This window comes from Alligator sinensis, unplaced genomic scaffold (assembly GCF_000455745.1).
Source record: "Alligator sinensis unplaced genomic scaffold, ASM45574v1 scaffold1232_1, whole genome shotgun sequence".
In the NCBI taxonomy this organism is placed as follows: Eukaryota; Metazoa; Chordata; order Crocodylia; family Alligatoridae; genus Alligator; species Alligator sinensis.
Genome location: NW_005842537.1, coordinates 874396 through 891966, shown reverse-complemented (window position 1 = coordinate 891966; position 17571 = coordinate 874396). Strand labels below are relative to the sequence as shown.

General features: G+C 38.8%; 1 protein-coding gene across 6 annotated transcripts in view; it reads right to left on the bottom strand.

The window, feature by feature from the left end:
- Window positions 1–1768: 1768 nt before the first annotated feature.
- The window catches only part of LIMS1 (LIM zinc finger domain containing 1), a 57632-nt gene continuing 41829 nt past the window's right edge, over window positions 1769–17571 (bottom strand). For 2 of the 6 annotated variants that reach the window (XM_025213563.1, XM_025213560.1), the window contains exons 4-12: window positions 15223–15343; window positions 14920–14976; window positions 13808–13957; window positions 11420–11570; window positions 10695–10787; window positions 8974–9022; window positions 5517–5592; window positions 5051–5243; window positions 2830–2963 (exon numbers count right to left, since the gene is read on the bottom strand). In XM_025213563.1, the coding sequence (XP_025069348.1) occupies window positions 5096–5243; window positions 5517–5592; window positions 8974–9022; window positions 10695–10787; window positions 11420–11570; window positions 13808–13957; window positions 14920–14976; window positions 15223–15343 (845 nt within the window). In that variant the 3' untranslated portion in view covers window positions 2830–2963; window positions 5051–5095. Of the gene's footprint in view, window positions 2964–5050; window positions 5244–5516; window positions 5593–8973; window positions 9023–10694; window positions 10788–11419; window positions 11571–13807; window positions 13958–14919; window positions 14977–15222; window positions 15344–17571 lie in introns of all 6 variants that reach the window. The other 4 variants (XM_025213562.1, XM_006031886.3, XM_025213561.1 and 1 more) reach the window with 3 other exon arrangements.

The window sequence follows — 17571 nt, the reverse complement described above, 5'->3', positions numbered from 1 at the left end:
CCTTCCCGCCCTTACTTTGTTGCGCTGGGGGGGCTCTCACCAATGCAGCCCAGTATGCCGTTAGCCTTCTTGGTAACCAGGGCACGCTGCTGGCTCCTGTTCAGCTTATTATCTGCTGTAAGCCCCAGGGCCTTTTCTTCAGGACTGCCAGCTGGTCCCCAGCCTGTGCTGGTGCACTAGACCTCCTGCAGTCCAGCCCCTGCTCAGATCAGGGCTGCCCCAACCAGACCACTCCCTTCCTGTAGTGGGGGCCCCAAAACGGGACACAGTCCTCCAGATGTGGCCTCACCCACTCTGAATAGAGGGGAAGAATCAACTCCCCTCGCTCTCCTGGCAGCATGCCATAGCCTTCACAATGTTAAGTGGCAGAGAAAGTCAACAGAGATTTGTCATTTGCTCTCTCCCGCCATATAAGAACTCAGGGTCACAAATTGCACCAGGGAGGTAGTCAGTTTCAAGCTAACACGAGGCATGCTGTGTCCCATTCGAGTGTGGACCTCACTGCCACCGGATGCGGAAGCTGCCAGTTTCGCGGGATGCAAACGGATTAGATAAATTCCAATCCAGTAGTGAGTGGTCGCTATTGAGCGTAGGAGCTAGGGATACAGCCTCTGAATTGCAACTTCCTAGACCTTCGCTGTTGGAGGCTGCATGCGAGAGAGCAGTGGAAACTGGCCATCTCCTGTTCACTCCTCCTTTCAGTATCTGCTCTCTGCCACTGCGACACCGAGGGTCTGACCCAGTCAATGGCAACTCTTACGTTTTGCCATAGGCAGTCCCTGCGCAGAGTTCAGAGCCAGGAGAGCCAGAGGGATAGGTGATGAGATGACTGAACGTAGTCAGGATGCTGGAGCAGGCTATAGGGATTTAGCTGTCCTCCTCTACCCCCTGGGTTTCTTGCCCTGGAAACCAACCATTTCAACCTTCTCTGGCTTCCTTCCTTCTCTGGGGGAGAGAAGCTGAAGGGACTTGGCCCTGACTGGGCTCTTGGCAAAGGTGTCTCCTACCCTCACAGCTGGCAGGGCACAGCAACAAGACATTTTGTAAGAGGGAGGACACAGACTCTTCCTTTAGCTCTTTTTGTTCTTGCTTCTCAAAGCAAACGCCTCAGAAGCAGAGTGTAGTGCCCCCCTACTCCCCTCCCCCTCAACCCTGCAAAGGCAAAACACAGTCAAGGGCCAAAACTAGGAATTAAACCTATTACTGTTATATTGTTACTTTATATGCATAAATACAACCAAAGGTGGACAAACATACAGTGTGGCAAATGGAAGAGAGAATTGTGTCTTCCTCTTCACCTTGAATATCCCTTTAAGAGGTGAGACAAGTAAATTTCATAACCTTTAGTGACTGCACTGGAAAGTTTAAACCAACTAAGGGGTAATTGTTCTTAGACATTTTATGGGATTCCAGTTGATACTGCATAATCCATCAGAATCTGTTAAGGTTGCCATATTAAAAGAGGAAAGGTTAGATTTTTGTTAAATTAGTTTGCCGTATTTGGTAATGTATTATCACAGGCAATTTCTGATAGATTTTTAATCCATTGCACTTTTAACAGGAAGGAAATGAACTAGATTCTGTACAGCTATAAATGAAGAGTCTAATGCTATTTATTGGAAATTTTGATTGGTTTGGGCTCAGTCCTCCAAGGATGCAATAAAACTTAAAAATGCTGAGCACTTAACAGGATTGACCTTTTATCCTTGAGCTCTGTGATGTAAAAGTAACATTCCCAAATAACAGATAAATGTTTCACGTGTTCATCTAAAAATTACTTATTCCACGAAGCAATGTAATGTATTTTTAAAACCTCAAGTGTTCACATTTGGAAAAAAAAGAATTCTTCAGACATCTGGTACAGTTAAAGCATGTTATCTTTTGAAATACCTGGCATACATTTTCTGCATAAAAAATATGAAATAAAATTGCATATATATTTAATGGATCATTTTTTAAACATTATTAAGGTCCAGCAGAATAAGGCACAAAAAGGAAATAAAATACAAAACACTCACAGAAGTTACTGCATTGTTTTAAACTGAACATAGCAAAATTCAAGTAGTTCTGAATATGCTCATTTTTTGCAACAGGAATATATTTCTTATGTTGCTGTTTCCACTTTTGAAGTCTGATGTACAAAGATTAATAAATTTAATCTAGTTAAGGCAATATACCTTCTGCATTAGTTGCAGTTAGATTGACAGTTGTTTCAGAGACAGTTAAAAAGTAAGGCTTTTCTAAGTGTACTTTGATCAGAATCTAAAGAATGAACAGTTCCCAAGAAAGTGATAAATTACAGATTTAGGCCTGAGTCATTCAAAGACTTACATACATGATTAATTTTATGCACACAAATAGTACTGAGAACTTTAAAGGAACTATTCATGTACATAAAGTTATGTGCATTTTTTAAGTCTTTGCAGTGAAGTACTAGCAGATCTTATGTCTATACAGTATCCCCACCTAACATCAGTGGGTGGGCACCAGATTCTATCTAGGAGTCCAACTACAGAGCCACCAGTCTCTCTCATGAACTGATAACTCATTTAGTATGTGAATATAAGCTACATAGCAACAGACAGATATAACTGCAAATGGCAAATAGAGAATTTAAGATATATTTAGTTTTTGCTAGTTATGAAGTTTACATAAAGTATCAGAGTGTTCTAGACATATGTTCTGAGGGAGATAAGAGGCAAGAACTTTAGTATGAAGCTAATCATGCAGCAGGGAAATTCATTCTCTTTGCTTGTGTTTGACTGATTGCAGCCTCAAATGAAATAAAATCAAATAATATTGTTAACAGCTTCTCATTTTTGCACAGAAAATGAGATTTTTGGTATCTTTACTTCCTCCCTAAAGTTTCAGCTAGTTTTTTCAGTCTCTTCTTCAGTTCCAAGGGAAACTTCTCATAGCACTTCTTGCAGACAGGCTTCATATCAAACTCAACAAACTTGTTCCTAAAAATGGTAAAGCAAAATATAACTTTAGTGAAAGGGATTTTGAAGATGTCTCATAATGTTATAAAAATAAAAGACACTTATACCACTATGAGGGTTTTTACTTACAAACGGAACACAAATTACAAATAATAAAATGAGACAGCACATGCAGACATACCTGAATCTATTTTAAAGGGCGCACACATGACTATTTATGCCTGTGTTTTTGAGTAATGTTAAGGAAGAAAGACCCAAGTTCAGAAGAATCTGGGTTTCTTTATACCTGGCTTGTTGAGTATTGGTTTCTTCGCTAAAGAACACAAACTAGGTTTTGAAAAATGGTGCTAAGTGCACACCAGGCATATAGTCAATACACAGACATACACACATAAATAGTATACTAGTGTATATACTCTGTATATACTACAAGTAGATATATCATAAACACACTACTAGCAGATATATCATATATAGTATATATATGAGTGATAATATATTAGAGAGCAAGAGAGAAAAAGAAAATGAAGTAAATAACTGAAGTGAAGAAAACATTTTGTAGTGTACTTTAACTGCAAAACATTGGGATTGAACAAAAAAAAATATTATGCATTTATCTGAACTCTTCTACCTACACAAATAGCCTACATATACTTTTTGCACCTCAGTAAGGCCAGTTACCTTATTGGACTGCCTTATGCCTTTTCTAACAGCTTTGAAATTGATGGCTCCTAGTCCATTTTACCAATTATGCAGTCAGACACAGGAAGGCCTGATTTGCTACAACATGCAGTGATGTATAATTAAACAATGAATTGTAAACATATTAGTACAGATATGGGATACATTTTCAAAATTCTTCACATTTCCATTAGTAAAAACCTATCTTGTTTGAATATTGGCACGCGCTATTATGAAGACAACTGAAAATGCTGTACTGGATTGAAGCATGGACCATCTTGTTAAACATCCTGTTTCTGGCAATCAGCAATACCAGCTGCTTTTAGAGGAAAGTAGAAGAAACCCTACAGCTATGGGCTAATCTGTCCAGACAGGAAGTGCTACTGTGTCAACAAAATAATGAAACACTGCTGTCAAATGCCAGCAAACATACTGGAAAAGTAAAATGCTATGTAATATTTTCTGACTACACTGGTAGTATATTAGGTTACTTAAAACACATAGTACTACTTTCCAGATATAAATTGAGTACTCAAGTTTGCTTTGCCTATATTTTAACTATCTGTTGTATTTTTAAAAATGGAAATGGTTTTCTGATTAATAATCCATGCAGGAAAAAATAATTTGTTTTCCCACAAGATTTCATGTCACTTTGGAACAATATGATGGTTTGTAACAGGAGACTCTGGCAACCCTTTTATTTAAAAGTAATGATTTATAAGTGGCTCCAAAAATAAGGAACATATGAATTATGAGAAACAAGTTCAGTGATATTCAGAAGGTGGCCGGATAGAGCGTGTAATACATGAATTTAGACAGTCCCTGTTTGGGTAATGAATTAAGATTAAGATAAGAACAAGAGCTCCTAACATACAGTAATTAAAAATGCAGCGCAATATTAATGTTGCAGTGAAAAAATCTTAACTGGAAAATGGAATTTGAATACAACATTGTTTGCAAGGACTGGTATTTTTAAGTTGATAAAAACACCAGCTTTGAAAATATGAATTTAAGTACTAAGTGTTCACTCAAAACTATGCAGCATCCCTGAGGTTATTAAACATGAAACTACATTTGAGATACAGGTAATATTCAAACTCTGTGCCCAAATGCCTGTTTGCACATGTACTTAATTGTGCTTAGAAACCTTGGGCAATTTGGGAGGTTGAAGCCTGAGCGCTGAACACTGTAGGGAAGCATTAACATAATCTGTTAAAAAAATTAAGAGGCTTTAACACAAATTTCCACATTTTCTAGTTGTGTTAATAAAAGGAATATCACAAGATTTGTTTCTTGCAAGAATGGCCAAAACTTAATATTAAAATTAGTATTAAAGATTTCAAGTTGTATAGGAAAATTAATCATTGTGTTATCTTCAGTTATCACAGATACATGCAAAAATGAAAAGAATATCCATTAACACTAACCAAAGAAGAAAGAAACAGAGGTGGTAAGAGGAGGAAAAGGAAAGTTTACAAACAGACTGGCTTTTTCTTTTTCTGCTTGTCTTTATCCTTCGCTTCTCGCTCCCGTTTGGCTAGTCGCCGCTTAAATTCTTCAGGCATTTTCTCGTAACAGTGTTTGCAGACAGGCTTTAGATCAATTTCAACAAACTTATCCCTTTTGATAGGGCAAAGAAGAAACAAAGGAAAGAACAGCAAAAGAGTTACAAAGTAATCTTAGCTGAAGAAAGAACTGACCAGAAAGCAGAAGTAGATTTAAAAGGAGTAAATGTAATAAAAGAAAAGAATATGGATGTCATTTATGAAAGGCTACCTGTTTTCTGTACCACTGCAGTTAAACAACATCAATGTGTACATGTAAAGATGACCCTTGACCCATTTTGAAACATCACAGATGTTTTCATCATCTTAAACTATCTGATAAACTTACTTGAGTGTTAATTTAGTGTTGCAAGTGGAACAAGAGAAACAGTTGACACACCATGCCTTATTCAGCGCAGAGACAACTACGGAGAAGGGGAGAAAGACATTACTTTCAGTTCAATAAACAGAGGCATTTGTTAAAAAAAATAAAAATTTGCACAATTCGTAGGACATACAGTTGAGGAGCTTACAGTGATGAAATATTAAAATTAAGGAGAAACCCAGGGATGATCGTAACAATAAAAGGGAGATAAGGAAAAGCACATGAATATTTTGTAGGTAAATATTGGGTAACCTGGGACAGTGGTCTCCAAATTGCATCAATTTGTTTAGGCTGACCCTGAACTAGTTATGATTCTCTTTTAGCAAGGTCTTTATTTATCATTTTGCGATAGCTCCACACTGGCAGGGTTTAATTTTGATTTGAGATCAAAGTTGCTTTGTACATTTGTCAATCTCTTTTTTTCCTACACCTTTTTCTCTCTCCTATCTCTTTCCACTTTTCTTCCATCTCTCCCATGCCAAGATTTGTCTCCTCTCCCCTTCCTGCTTCTGATTAGTAGATGTAGCACAAACATATGACAATACTTTTCTATTAAAATGCATCCCAGAATGAAACAGATGACCTGTTTTGCAGTTGTAGTCAGTTATTTTCATTTACAGTAGTTGCTGCCACAAATTAAACATTTCTCTCTGAAGGAACATGGTGCTAGTTGTGCACTGTATCCTCTTCAGCTTTAGGGTGTCAGTTGTCCAGCGAATGCCAAAATATTATTCCACTGCTTGTCTAAGTAATCCTTATCCAACAGATAGTGGACGCAGTCCCTCATGGAGGTAGTCCCTTTCAAAGTAACCCCCCTGAGACACAGTCAATGATCCTGTTACAGGTAATCCGCTGCTTTATTGGTTCATTCATTTGCCATCTCTGGTAGAATAAAACTGTACAAACTTCATTGCTGAATACAGTGTTTTATTATGCATGTGTATTCAGGAATAAAAGAATGGCTATAAAATAATGGTTAAAAGTGTGCAGAGAACAATGAAATTACACACTGCAATCTGCTCAGTTTAGCAACTAGAACCTATGATATGAAACACAGTACACAGTAGAAACATGAAGATACCTAATTATCATTTAATCCAAATGAACTGTTTTCTTTTTGCAGCACTTCAGTGAAGTCAAACGGAATATTTCCTTCAAGAGGACTCCTAAATTGTTGTTTTATAGATACATTATTCTATAATCTTGAAAATATATGGGTTCTTCCTTTACTGACGCTACAATCCATGACACAATCTCCTCTTCAGAAGACTAAGTCTTGTCTCACAGGTAATGGTAGTGGCCTTGCTGATTCTAACACTGGTATATGGTACTTCTTCAGACAGATGCTATTGTAAGGCAAATATTAATTTTGTATTATTGCATTGTTTTGATTATAAAATGTAACTTCCCCTAAAAAAATCACTTGTTACTAATACAGGAGGTTAATTTATAATCTGATCAATACGATACTGTTATGCAGAGCATATGATCCCCTGCAAAGCTTAAGGGTGCTGCACAGGATCTTCTGTTTCATCACCACCATGCTGGAGCAGACATCCTTGTGTGGAACTTTTAAGGGCCAAACTGCCTGGCTCTTAAAGGTTCCACCCAGGTTTGTCCACATGGTGGCAGAGGAGCGGCAGGCATTGCTTACATGGATAAATCCCACCATGACTAGGTGACTGATTGCCACTACCCCACAGTTCCTGCAGATGTCCTTGTTCTGCTGCACTGGAGTGGGAGCAAGGTAAGGACCTGGTGTCAAGCTGAGGTTTCCAGACTCCCTGCTCTGCCACAGGGAACTGGGAAGCAGTGGGTTCCTGGTCCTGGGCACTTCCTGTTGCAGGTTACTACAGTAGCCATAGAGCCAGAGAAGAGCCCATAGCATGGTTGGAAACAATACAGAGTTCTGCTGGAACACCCCCTGTTTCACAGCAAGTTGGTAAAAATGAATATTGAAACACTTGAGATTCAACACATTAGCATTTTCCAACAAAACAAAAACAAACAAAAAGGCCTGAACATCCCCATAAGACCACCCAGTTTCCCTCTCCTTACATAACTCAGGAAAATTCAAATCTGAATCCAAAGTGTTGGCTCAGATGTGCCCACGACATTTGAATGCAGAACTGCAATTCAAATTTGCCCCTATCAGGCCTATCTTAGTTTAAACCACTAAGCTGTTTCCATTTAACTAAAAATATTTGTCTTGATAAATGTATCACCATGGAATTTTAAGCTGAAGGCAATATGATGAGTCTTGGGCAAAATGCTTTGGCACAGAAGAAGCTTAGTTTATCATTTTTTAGCACATTCAACCCTTTGGGTCCTTCCCTTGATTAGTTGATTCTCCTCTAGGATTTTGTAAAAGAAATACGATTTCAAAGTGTTTGATTTGTAGTTCTCAAGCTACACACAGAGGAAATTTTTTCCTAAAATTAATCCTGAAAATGAGGAGTTGGTTTATAATCAGAACAATATGGTACTTAAAAATTCTGCAGCAGTTTGTCTCAGTTTGTTGTCAAACAGCCACTGTATTTCTAGGACATGTGCTCTTTTAATGCTAACCTTTTTCAGCATTAGCCAGATTTTTTAAGGATACTTAGGGCTGCCTAATATATACATGCTCAGGAGTGAGGGTGGGGCATTTTAATTAGAGCGGTTTCCGGAGAGTCACTCTAATTAAAATACTGCAGTGTCACATGTATTAAACCCCTGGGCATTTAAAAGCGGCCATGGGACACTTTAACTGAAGCTCATTTGAAGAGCTTTAGTTAAAGCGCCCCCACAACTATTCCGAAAGGCGAGGGGGGAGGGAGGGGGCTTAATACATGTGACACTGTGGTGATGCCAGTTCTAATTAGAATGTGGAACAGACTCGATTAATCGATTAATTGAGTCAGCTCCAATGTGTTCTAATTAGAACGCATGGGAGCATGTCCATAGGCAGCCTAAGTGCCTAATTATGGAGGTAAGCATCTAATAGGAATTTCAAAAGTTTCTAAGAACCTAATTCCCATTGAAATAGAAATATGGTGCTTAAGTGCTTTGAAAAATGTGGTTAGGTACCTATGTGTAACTTTAGGTGCCTACTTTTAACAATCTGAATTTTAGGCTCCAGTCATTTAGAGATGACTGTATATGAACTTCTGTATCTGTACAGAGCTCCATTGAAGTCAGAAGGGCTCTAAACAGATACAGGAACTGCCTGCCTACATCATATTCCATCACTGGGGCCATAGTGTTTTACACTCACGAGAGAAATGGAATAATTTAGAAAAATACACATTTGGAGAGGGATAATGAGACAATCATCACTTCTAAAGAGAAAACACACATCTTCACTTTTACTGGTGCCTCATTTAGTTACTGCTTCTTGTGAAATGATTTGATAAGAAAATGAAACAAGAGAAGTGTTTACCATCTCCTTCAATCACACGATTACAGTGGAAACAAACGTCGCCAAACAGCTGTAGATGGAGAAAAAAATGCTATGAATTTATCCTGGGTAGATTCTTAAACAACCAAATAATGATATTACAGCATAGGGACATTAACACAGCTCTATTTAGCTCAGTATGATAAAAAGAATGCTGGGGAAAAATTTAAAGCCACTTTCTACTTCCTTTTGTTACAAACAAGATTGTAAAATTATTTCAATTTTAATAATATACAATCTGTTCTTTTCCACTCTGCTAATTCTGTTTCATTTTTTCATTTCTCTTATCTGGCACATTTAAAATATGCTAGTCAAATTCCTTTATCATTAACTTATAGTTGATTTAACTTTCAGGTTCACATTCATGACTAAAACCATGTCTTGATGTTTCTGTTGCCAGCATTGCAGGGAAATACCCATATCTATTTGCTTTTGATTTTATAAAAACAAATATTACAAGAGCTAGTTCCTTTTGGGCCAAGCAAACAAATATACTTGTTAACATCTATAGGTTATGGCATTTATCCTTTACAGGTATATCATCAATATTTACAACTATACTATTAGTATTTCAATCATCAATCCATCAAAACTATCTTTAGAACTTCCATCCAGGAAGAGCACACACCAACTGCTGAAACGTCCTTAGCTTGACGAAGGGTTTTTGAACCTGAAAGCTTGCTTAATAACTATTCTCCAACTATTTGGGTTGGTCTAATAAAAGATATCAGATTCACTCAAGGAACCTTGTCTCTTTAGAACTATAGCATTTATTATTTTTTATTTGCAAAAAGTTACGCACATGATACTTTTCAAGTTGCTTGTGCTTCAAATAGTTGTAGTGAATTAATTTTAAAAGAATAAACAGAAAATATATGTAGTCTGTTCATCTTGCCAGTTATGTGAAGCTTAACACGGATATGCAAGGAACCTGAGGAACAGCACTTGATGCCCAAAAGCCTATCCAACCACTCTCCCAATTATACAGCTGACCCAATAAAAGGTATCACAAAAAATCCTCATCTCTTGTACACTTCCTGGACCATCATGGCTGTAGTGACACTATGACTCTACTATAAAGTAAATGGATCTGTGGAAAGAAGGACCAACTATAAACATGTACAAAAATAAAAGTGGTCACTAGGTGGTGTCTTCCAACAAATGTATTTGGTGTTTGCAGCTTTGGGAGAGGAAAAAGTGTGCCAGCTGAGCAGCACAGCACATCTTCATATAGAATTCTATCATTTTACAGTAGTAGCTGTAAGGAAACCCAAGCTCTTGATTAAGGCCTAGTGTTAAACCCCTGCCCCTGAGTAACAAGATTTTCTTTAGCTTCTTGGAAAAGATTGGGTGTCATCTGCACCACTAAACAGATGCACAAACCTTGCAAACACCAGGAAGCTCAGGGCAGTCCTATGTCAGTAATAATGATGGATTTGAAAGCCAATTGCAAACTATCTCAGGCATACTTTGTGATAAGTCTTACAATCTTGTTGAAATACTTGAATCAATTCCAGAAAAGCATTTAAATACTTATATATGAATGACAAAAACATATCCAAGATTACAATAATGAAAAGATGCACACAAATGGTTGTGAAATGGCCACATTGGGCCCTTCCTATTATTATTTCTTTCCTACCAATAAAGCAATTTGATTAATTGTGAATTTATCAGTGGACAAATGCAAAATGCAACCTCACCTGATTGTAGTGGGTTTCACAATACGCCAAGCCCTTCCTCTCATAGTGACGATGACCAAGGAATGGCTTTTCACACTTTGCACAAACAAAATGCTGTAAAGCAAATGTTACAAAGCACCTTCAGATTCATGGAGCTAATGAAAATTTTTTTGGAAACAAATACACAAATAAGGGTTCAACATTATTAAAGGAACGTCTCCTAGCTGTTCCTTCTTGACCTTAGAAATGTAACGTTAAGATCAAGTAAACATGAAATACTGCTCCTTTTAAGATCTGGCACTTCAAATTTCATGGACTAAAGAAAATAAAATATGAAACTGAAAAGGTTTTGGATGTGACTAACTAATATCATGAAGCTACTAATATCATGAAGCTAGCTTATAGAAACATTATTACAAAATTTCCTGCTTAGTGTTCATTTCCCCGCTTCTTTGTCTATATTTGCCCTTAAAGTTTCTACAGTTTCGAGAGATATTTTAGATCTACCAGAGACCTTCCAGAAATTTCCATAATTCTCACTCAAAGTACAAGAAATTTCAAAGCAGCACATTTTTTTTTAAATAGAAGGAGCTGCATGCATGATGACAATTAAAAGATAAAAATGTAGAACTTATGGCAAACTATTTTGTAGAATGTTCTGATCCTTTTTATTAACACTAACTCACAAAATCTAAGTATATTCAGACCACCATTTTGTAAAACACAGCACACTGTCTGAGGATTACCTCCACATGCCACTGTTTCCCCATAGCATTCACCACACGTCCTTCAATTGGTCTTCTACATGCTCCACAGATAGGAACACCCATTTTATCATGGCAAGGCAAGCAATATAATTCTCCCTTCAACTCACGGGCATCAGCACTAAGTTCCTTCCTGTTGAAAAATTAATTGACGAGTAATACAAAGAAGCTGATACTACAGACAATTTAAACTAATATGTAGTCTTGAGCACAGGATTTACTCTTATGAATTTATTTTAAAAGGTTTATTTACAGTAAATAATAGTCTTACTCAAAAATGGAGTTACAACATAATGCCTGGTTCTGGGGCTTTTGTCCTCAGGACTAACTACTTCTATTGGCAACTCAGAACCATTAAGTATCATACATTAAATTGCTTTAAATATATGATAGTTTTCTCATTTGCTTACATGTCACAAGATCATTTTGCAAACTATAGGCATGTTGGAGTAAATTCAGTTCCCAGTGCTACTAAAAGTAAATCAACTGTAGTTGACACATCTGGATTTATACAAATGTAACTGAGAAAAAAGATTCAGTCATCTCTGTTTCCATTAATGCTCCATGTCCTACCAAGCTTCAAGCAAAAAGAAATATGCACTCATACTTCATGGACATATTTATTCTCTTCCAATCACAGGATCTCACCTATATTTTTTAGTGTTACTTTGTAACCTGGATGATAAATCTGAATAGTTATGTCATTGAGAAAATATAAACTTTAATGCTGATGGCACTCAAAGGTGATATGATTTGGTTACTCTTGCTTTAGGATTACAGATCCTTTTTCCAACTGATCTTTGCTGTCTGTTTATCCTATATATCTCCAACGAGAAATTCCCTTCCTACTTCCTGAATGTCCAACTACAAACAACTAGTATGCCTGTGTTATAGCTCCTACTATCTCCAACCACAGTGTCTCAGTGAAAAGCTGTGGCTACCTGTTCTACACTGGAGTCTAATGTTAAAAAAAAACAAACCCAAAATTTGTTATGCACTCCTATTAGTGATCTCTCTGTCTGGTGCCTATTTGGGATGACGAATACCTCTCCCATCCAGCTGTTAGAGAGGCCACTTTGAAAATCCACAGATTTTATGAAGTACATCAAGATCCATACTAGTGGTGTATAGCTTTCTAGCAGCTGTCTCAGCAGTCTGCAAAACTCAGGCATGTATCTCAGTCCTGAAGTCAAGAATAGGCTGCTGCAGCCAAAGACAGAAAAATAAGTAAAAGCAGCCAAACAGGAAGTGAGGTATATGCGAGGAAGAAAACTGTACTTTTCCCATTTGTTTTCAAGAAACTCAGAAAAACAGACAACTAACTGAGATTTCCAAATTTACCACGACTTAAAAAAGGACTTGCTATGCAGTACTGGCTTTGTTTTTGGATATTGTGGTCTAATTTTTCATTCCTCCTGGCCATAGTGCTGATCGATATTGTGTCACACCAATGAATGTTTGTGGCCCCCTCTATACGTTACAGGTATTGCACAATTAACCAGCTAACTGAGCAATTACCTTGAGACCAGCTACACATGTAAAGTACATATCATGCCATAAAAAACTCCAACCAGCTTGAAAATGTGTACTAACTTTATAGCTGGTTGCTATTGAGCCTTCATTTGTACATGTGTCAGGGTCTCCCAAATCAGACCCTTGATGACATTTCAAGTGATGGAGAACCTACCATGCAGACAAGTAACCTGTCCTAATGGTTAGCCACCCTCCTTGTTACAATTGACTGGATTTCTTTAATGAGTTTTAGGGTGGACGAGCTTCTGTCCAGTCTTTCATCTCCTCCTGGATTTTCCTGCCACCATTTAAAACTCAGTTACATTCCAAAATGAACTTCTTTTCTTCCCTCTTAATACCTCTCCAACTTTTCCCTCCATGTTTTTCAAAACTTGTCCATGGAATGCAACTTCAGTTTTACCTTCAACCTCTCTCTCCCCCACTATTCAATCTCATTATATCTACTCACTCTGTCTTCTGAACTGTAACCAAAAATGGTCATGTTCACCCTAGTGAAACCCTTGTCTATGTCTACAGCTGCAAACTGTATACTTATAGCCACCAGCTCTCCCCTGCTACCTTCTTGTCCTCTAAGCCTTCATTTAGACCCATTAGTTGGTTCCCAGATTTCTGGAATCCAAAAACACGAACATCTTCTGTTTGAGCTAAAAAGATGCAGTTCATCAGCTGACAGGCAGTTGCAGACTCAATGCTTAACACACACTTTGAGCTTGTAGAGGGAACATGGGGGCACACTATTAGCATGGGGTGCTCAAAGCTGCACTTTAAAATGCAAATAGGCAAAATAAATAAAACTAGCATTTCTTAATTATTTCTCCCTTCCCAGAATGCAGTTACCCGCAGTTGGCACAGTTGAAGTGATCTGGATGGTAAGGATCATTCTTGAAGATGAGAGGCTGTTCATCAATAATAGCATGGCACTTCTGGCAAATGTATTTCCCCAAGCCCCTTGCTTTTTCCCGGTTGTGACAAGGGCGGCAAAGATGCCTAAAAACAGTAGGAAAGGAAAAAAAAACAACAGTATCAGTAAGTAAAGGTATCTGGGAACTTTACTTATAAAGTATCTATTCAAACTTCACTTCAATCAGCTGTCTGCTAGACATAGAAACCTTTAAGGGTTTCCTGTGTGGTAAATCACGCTTAAGATAAGTAAAGGTAATTTTATTCCATTCACTGACGGAATCGTTGTTCTGTTCTCTTGTGTTTAGTCAAAAAAGAGGAATTAAAATGTGCTAAAATGTTGTGTTGTTGACTGGTTTTACTCTGTGAATCTTAAAGTTAGATTGGAAGCTAAATGTTAATTTCAGCCCTCATTCTGCCAATACTTACTGACAAGCTTAAATTTAACTAGATGAAATCAATGGAATGCCCCATGTGCACCAAAACACACTACTGAAGGGTACAGGCCCTAGCCTCTGAAACACTCACTCACACTGAATAGTATCTCCCTCCTAGAGAAGTCCTGCAGAAGTTATTTGGACTACTCATAGAGTGCCCCCAAATCAGATAAAGGCATCAGAATCTGCCCCATGGTGGGTTAGAAAGAAAAGGCAGGTTGGAAAAGGTGGCTTGGAAAGAAAAGCCTGTAAATAAGACCAAAATATTTGTGAGTAAACCAAACAACTACTTTTTCCTATGTATAAGGGTGAACTCCATAATGAAGAAATAAATAACAGAAAATGAAAAGCCCTGATTGCAGCCACATACTTCATTCTGAAGAAATACTCAGAGAACCCTAGAGAGGTGTTAGGTAGATGTGTACAGAAATTGCTGAAGTGGTTATTATCACAGCACCTGCGTCTCTGAAGCATTAGCTACTGGAATCACACCAGAAAGTATCTGACATCTCACGTGAAAGAATTAATGGAATATACCTGAATACTCAAAACATACTATCAAAACATTCTCCTCCTTTTATGTACCCAAGTGACCTAAAGTAAAAGATATACCCAGAAGGTGACCCTGTAGGAAGTCTGGAGATGAAGTGGTTCATTTGTTGGCATTTTCTAAGTGTTTTTAAAAAAAAAAAAAAAAATCAAGAATTCTTAATGTTGACATTTCCTTTTTGTGCTGCATTCTCTGCATACGAGGCATTCTCGAATCCTTGTCCCATAAAGGTACCTTACGTGTAAAGAGAGACACTTCAGTTATATTCACTCCCTTTACTGTAATTTTTAAAAGCTGAGATAAGGTCAGCTACAGATTTTGGGAAGCCTTAATCATCACCAGTATGGAAGAGGCCAAGGGTTTACCTGCCAGCATTCTTGACAAATCCAATATCAGCCAGCACTTGTTGGCAAATATCACAGCAGAAGCATTCTGGATGCCAGCTATTGTTCATGGCTTTAATAACACGACCAATAATGAACTCACCTGCAGGTAAATAAAATACCAAGATATTAAAAAGTATAAAGTCCTTTTAAATACCAACTCAGACTAAGTAAATAGAAAACACACACAAACAAAAAACCCCAATCCTTCCTTTTGGTTTAAGCCCTATTGCTCCTGAAGCCTGGGTTCTCAACTTTATCTTTGGAGATACAACCAAAACAAATTCCTCTGCAGACAAAGCATATCTCCTCCCATCTCTCACACTCTTTACAACCATGGTTCTCAGTTGGGGAGCTGCAGCATGATGGGGTGCCACAAGATCCCCTTGGGGTGCCTCAGTACTGGCCCTGTGCAAGGAGTTGGGTGCACTGCTCAATTCCCACCCTGCCTACCCCAGAGTCCTCTGGATAAGCTTCCCTCTTCCACCCTTTGGCAGCTCCTGCATTGGCTGCTCTGAGCAGCATGCTCTACCACAGACAGATGGGAAGAAGCAAAAATGCATTTTTCAGGTCAGCTCATCCCCCAGTTCTTTGCAAGCACCCAGGGCTGGTGGGAAGGGCAGTGCAGCAGATAGTTCTGGCTCCCAGCATCCAAGTCCCTGGAGGAACAGCTGCAGTCGTATTCCTCTGGGAAGTGCTTTCCCCCTCAGGTACAGACTGGGGCTCAAAAGGGGTCCCGTTCCCTCCTCCCCAAGCCTCATATGTTAAGGGCCCATCATGTGCCACGTTTGTGCAGCCCAACCCTCATCCCTTCCAGCTTCATGTCCATAGGATCTGTTCATTTTGGCCCCAGGGCTGGAGTTCAGGGGCGGATCACCCCTGGGGTAAACAAAGCCAAAAACTGCCCTGCCAGTTCCCAGTCCCTAGTGGTACCCTGCATGTGTGTGGAATCCAGATACTGTGCTGGGAGCAAACATTCAAAGGGCTAGACAGAACTTGGGGGAGTAGCTTGAAGGGATGACTATTCTACTTACATTATAATATAGCAATACAGTTAATATCACATTAATAAAATAATGTTTATATTATAATGTTCATACCATATTCATATTAGTTTTTTAAATGGGTGTCACCAGATTCTGAAATCTTGTGGAGGGATGAATGTCTTTAATCTAAAAAGATGGACGTCTTTAGTCTAAAAGACCCAATAATTTACATGCCCTTCTTTATTGACCTCATTTACTGTCCATTTCTCTCTTCCAGTCCTTGAATTTGGTCAGTCCCTATAAGGTAGAGGATTGATGCACATTGCTGTTTAACTGAAGTGAAGCCTAAACTCTAATTAGTGACATTCCTTGGCTCATATAATCATACATTTTGAAGACTGAATTTGACTTAAAAGCTCAGGGAACATTCTGGACATCACTGGGAAGGACCCTAATTATCTGGAGGACAAATCAGAGATCAAGACATTAAGAGAGCCTGATTTCCAGGCAAAGCTTGTCTGGTTCTACTAGCCAAGCAGCATCATGACATCGTATGTAACTCAGCCTGTGATCACTCCCCTCCCCTCCATTTTGCATATTGTGAATTCAGCATTTGGAACGATTCAGCGAATGAAATTGCAAGGTGTTTTCATAGATTTCATAGATATTAGGGGTTGGAAGGGACCTTGTGAGATCGAGTCAAGCCCCCACCACCACATGCAGGAAGTCAGCTGGGATCAAGTGACCCCAGCAAGAAAAACATCCACATGTTTTTTGAAAGAGTCCAGAGTAGGTGCTTGCAGCATCTCTGAGGGGAGTCTGGTTCCAGACCCTGGACACTCACACCATAAAGAACTTGTTTCTTATGTCTAGTCTAAATCGGTCTTCCTGGAGTTTATGGCCGTTAGACTTTGTTATTCCTTGGGGAGCTCTGGTGCTGTTTTCCCAGGTCCTGATGCACCCCTTATATAATTGTAGGCTGCTACCAAGTCCCCCCTGAGCCTTCTCCTTTCCAGACTGAAGAGTCCCAAGTCCCTCGGCCTCTCCTTGTATAGCCTGCCCTCCAGGCCTTGGATCATATGAGTGACTCTCCTCTGAACTCTCTCAAGCTTTTCCACATCCCTCCTGAAGTGGGGGGCCCAAAACTGGATGCAGTACTCCAGCTGTGGTCTCACCAAAAGGCTGAGTAAAGCGGGAGGATGACATCCCTGGTTTTGCTTGAGATGCATCGGTGGGTGCATGCCAGAGTTTGGTTTGCTTTGCCAGTCACAACATCACATTGGTGGCTCATATTCATCTTGTGGTCAATCAAGACCCCCAAGACTCTTTTGGTCATGGTGCTAGT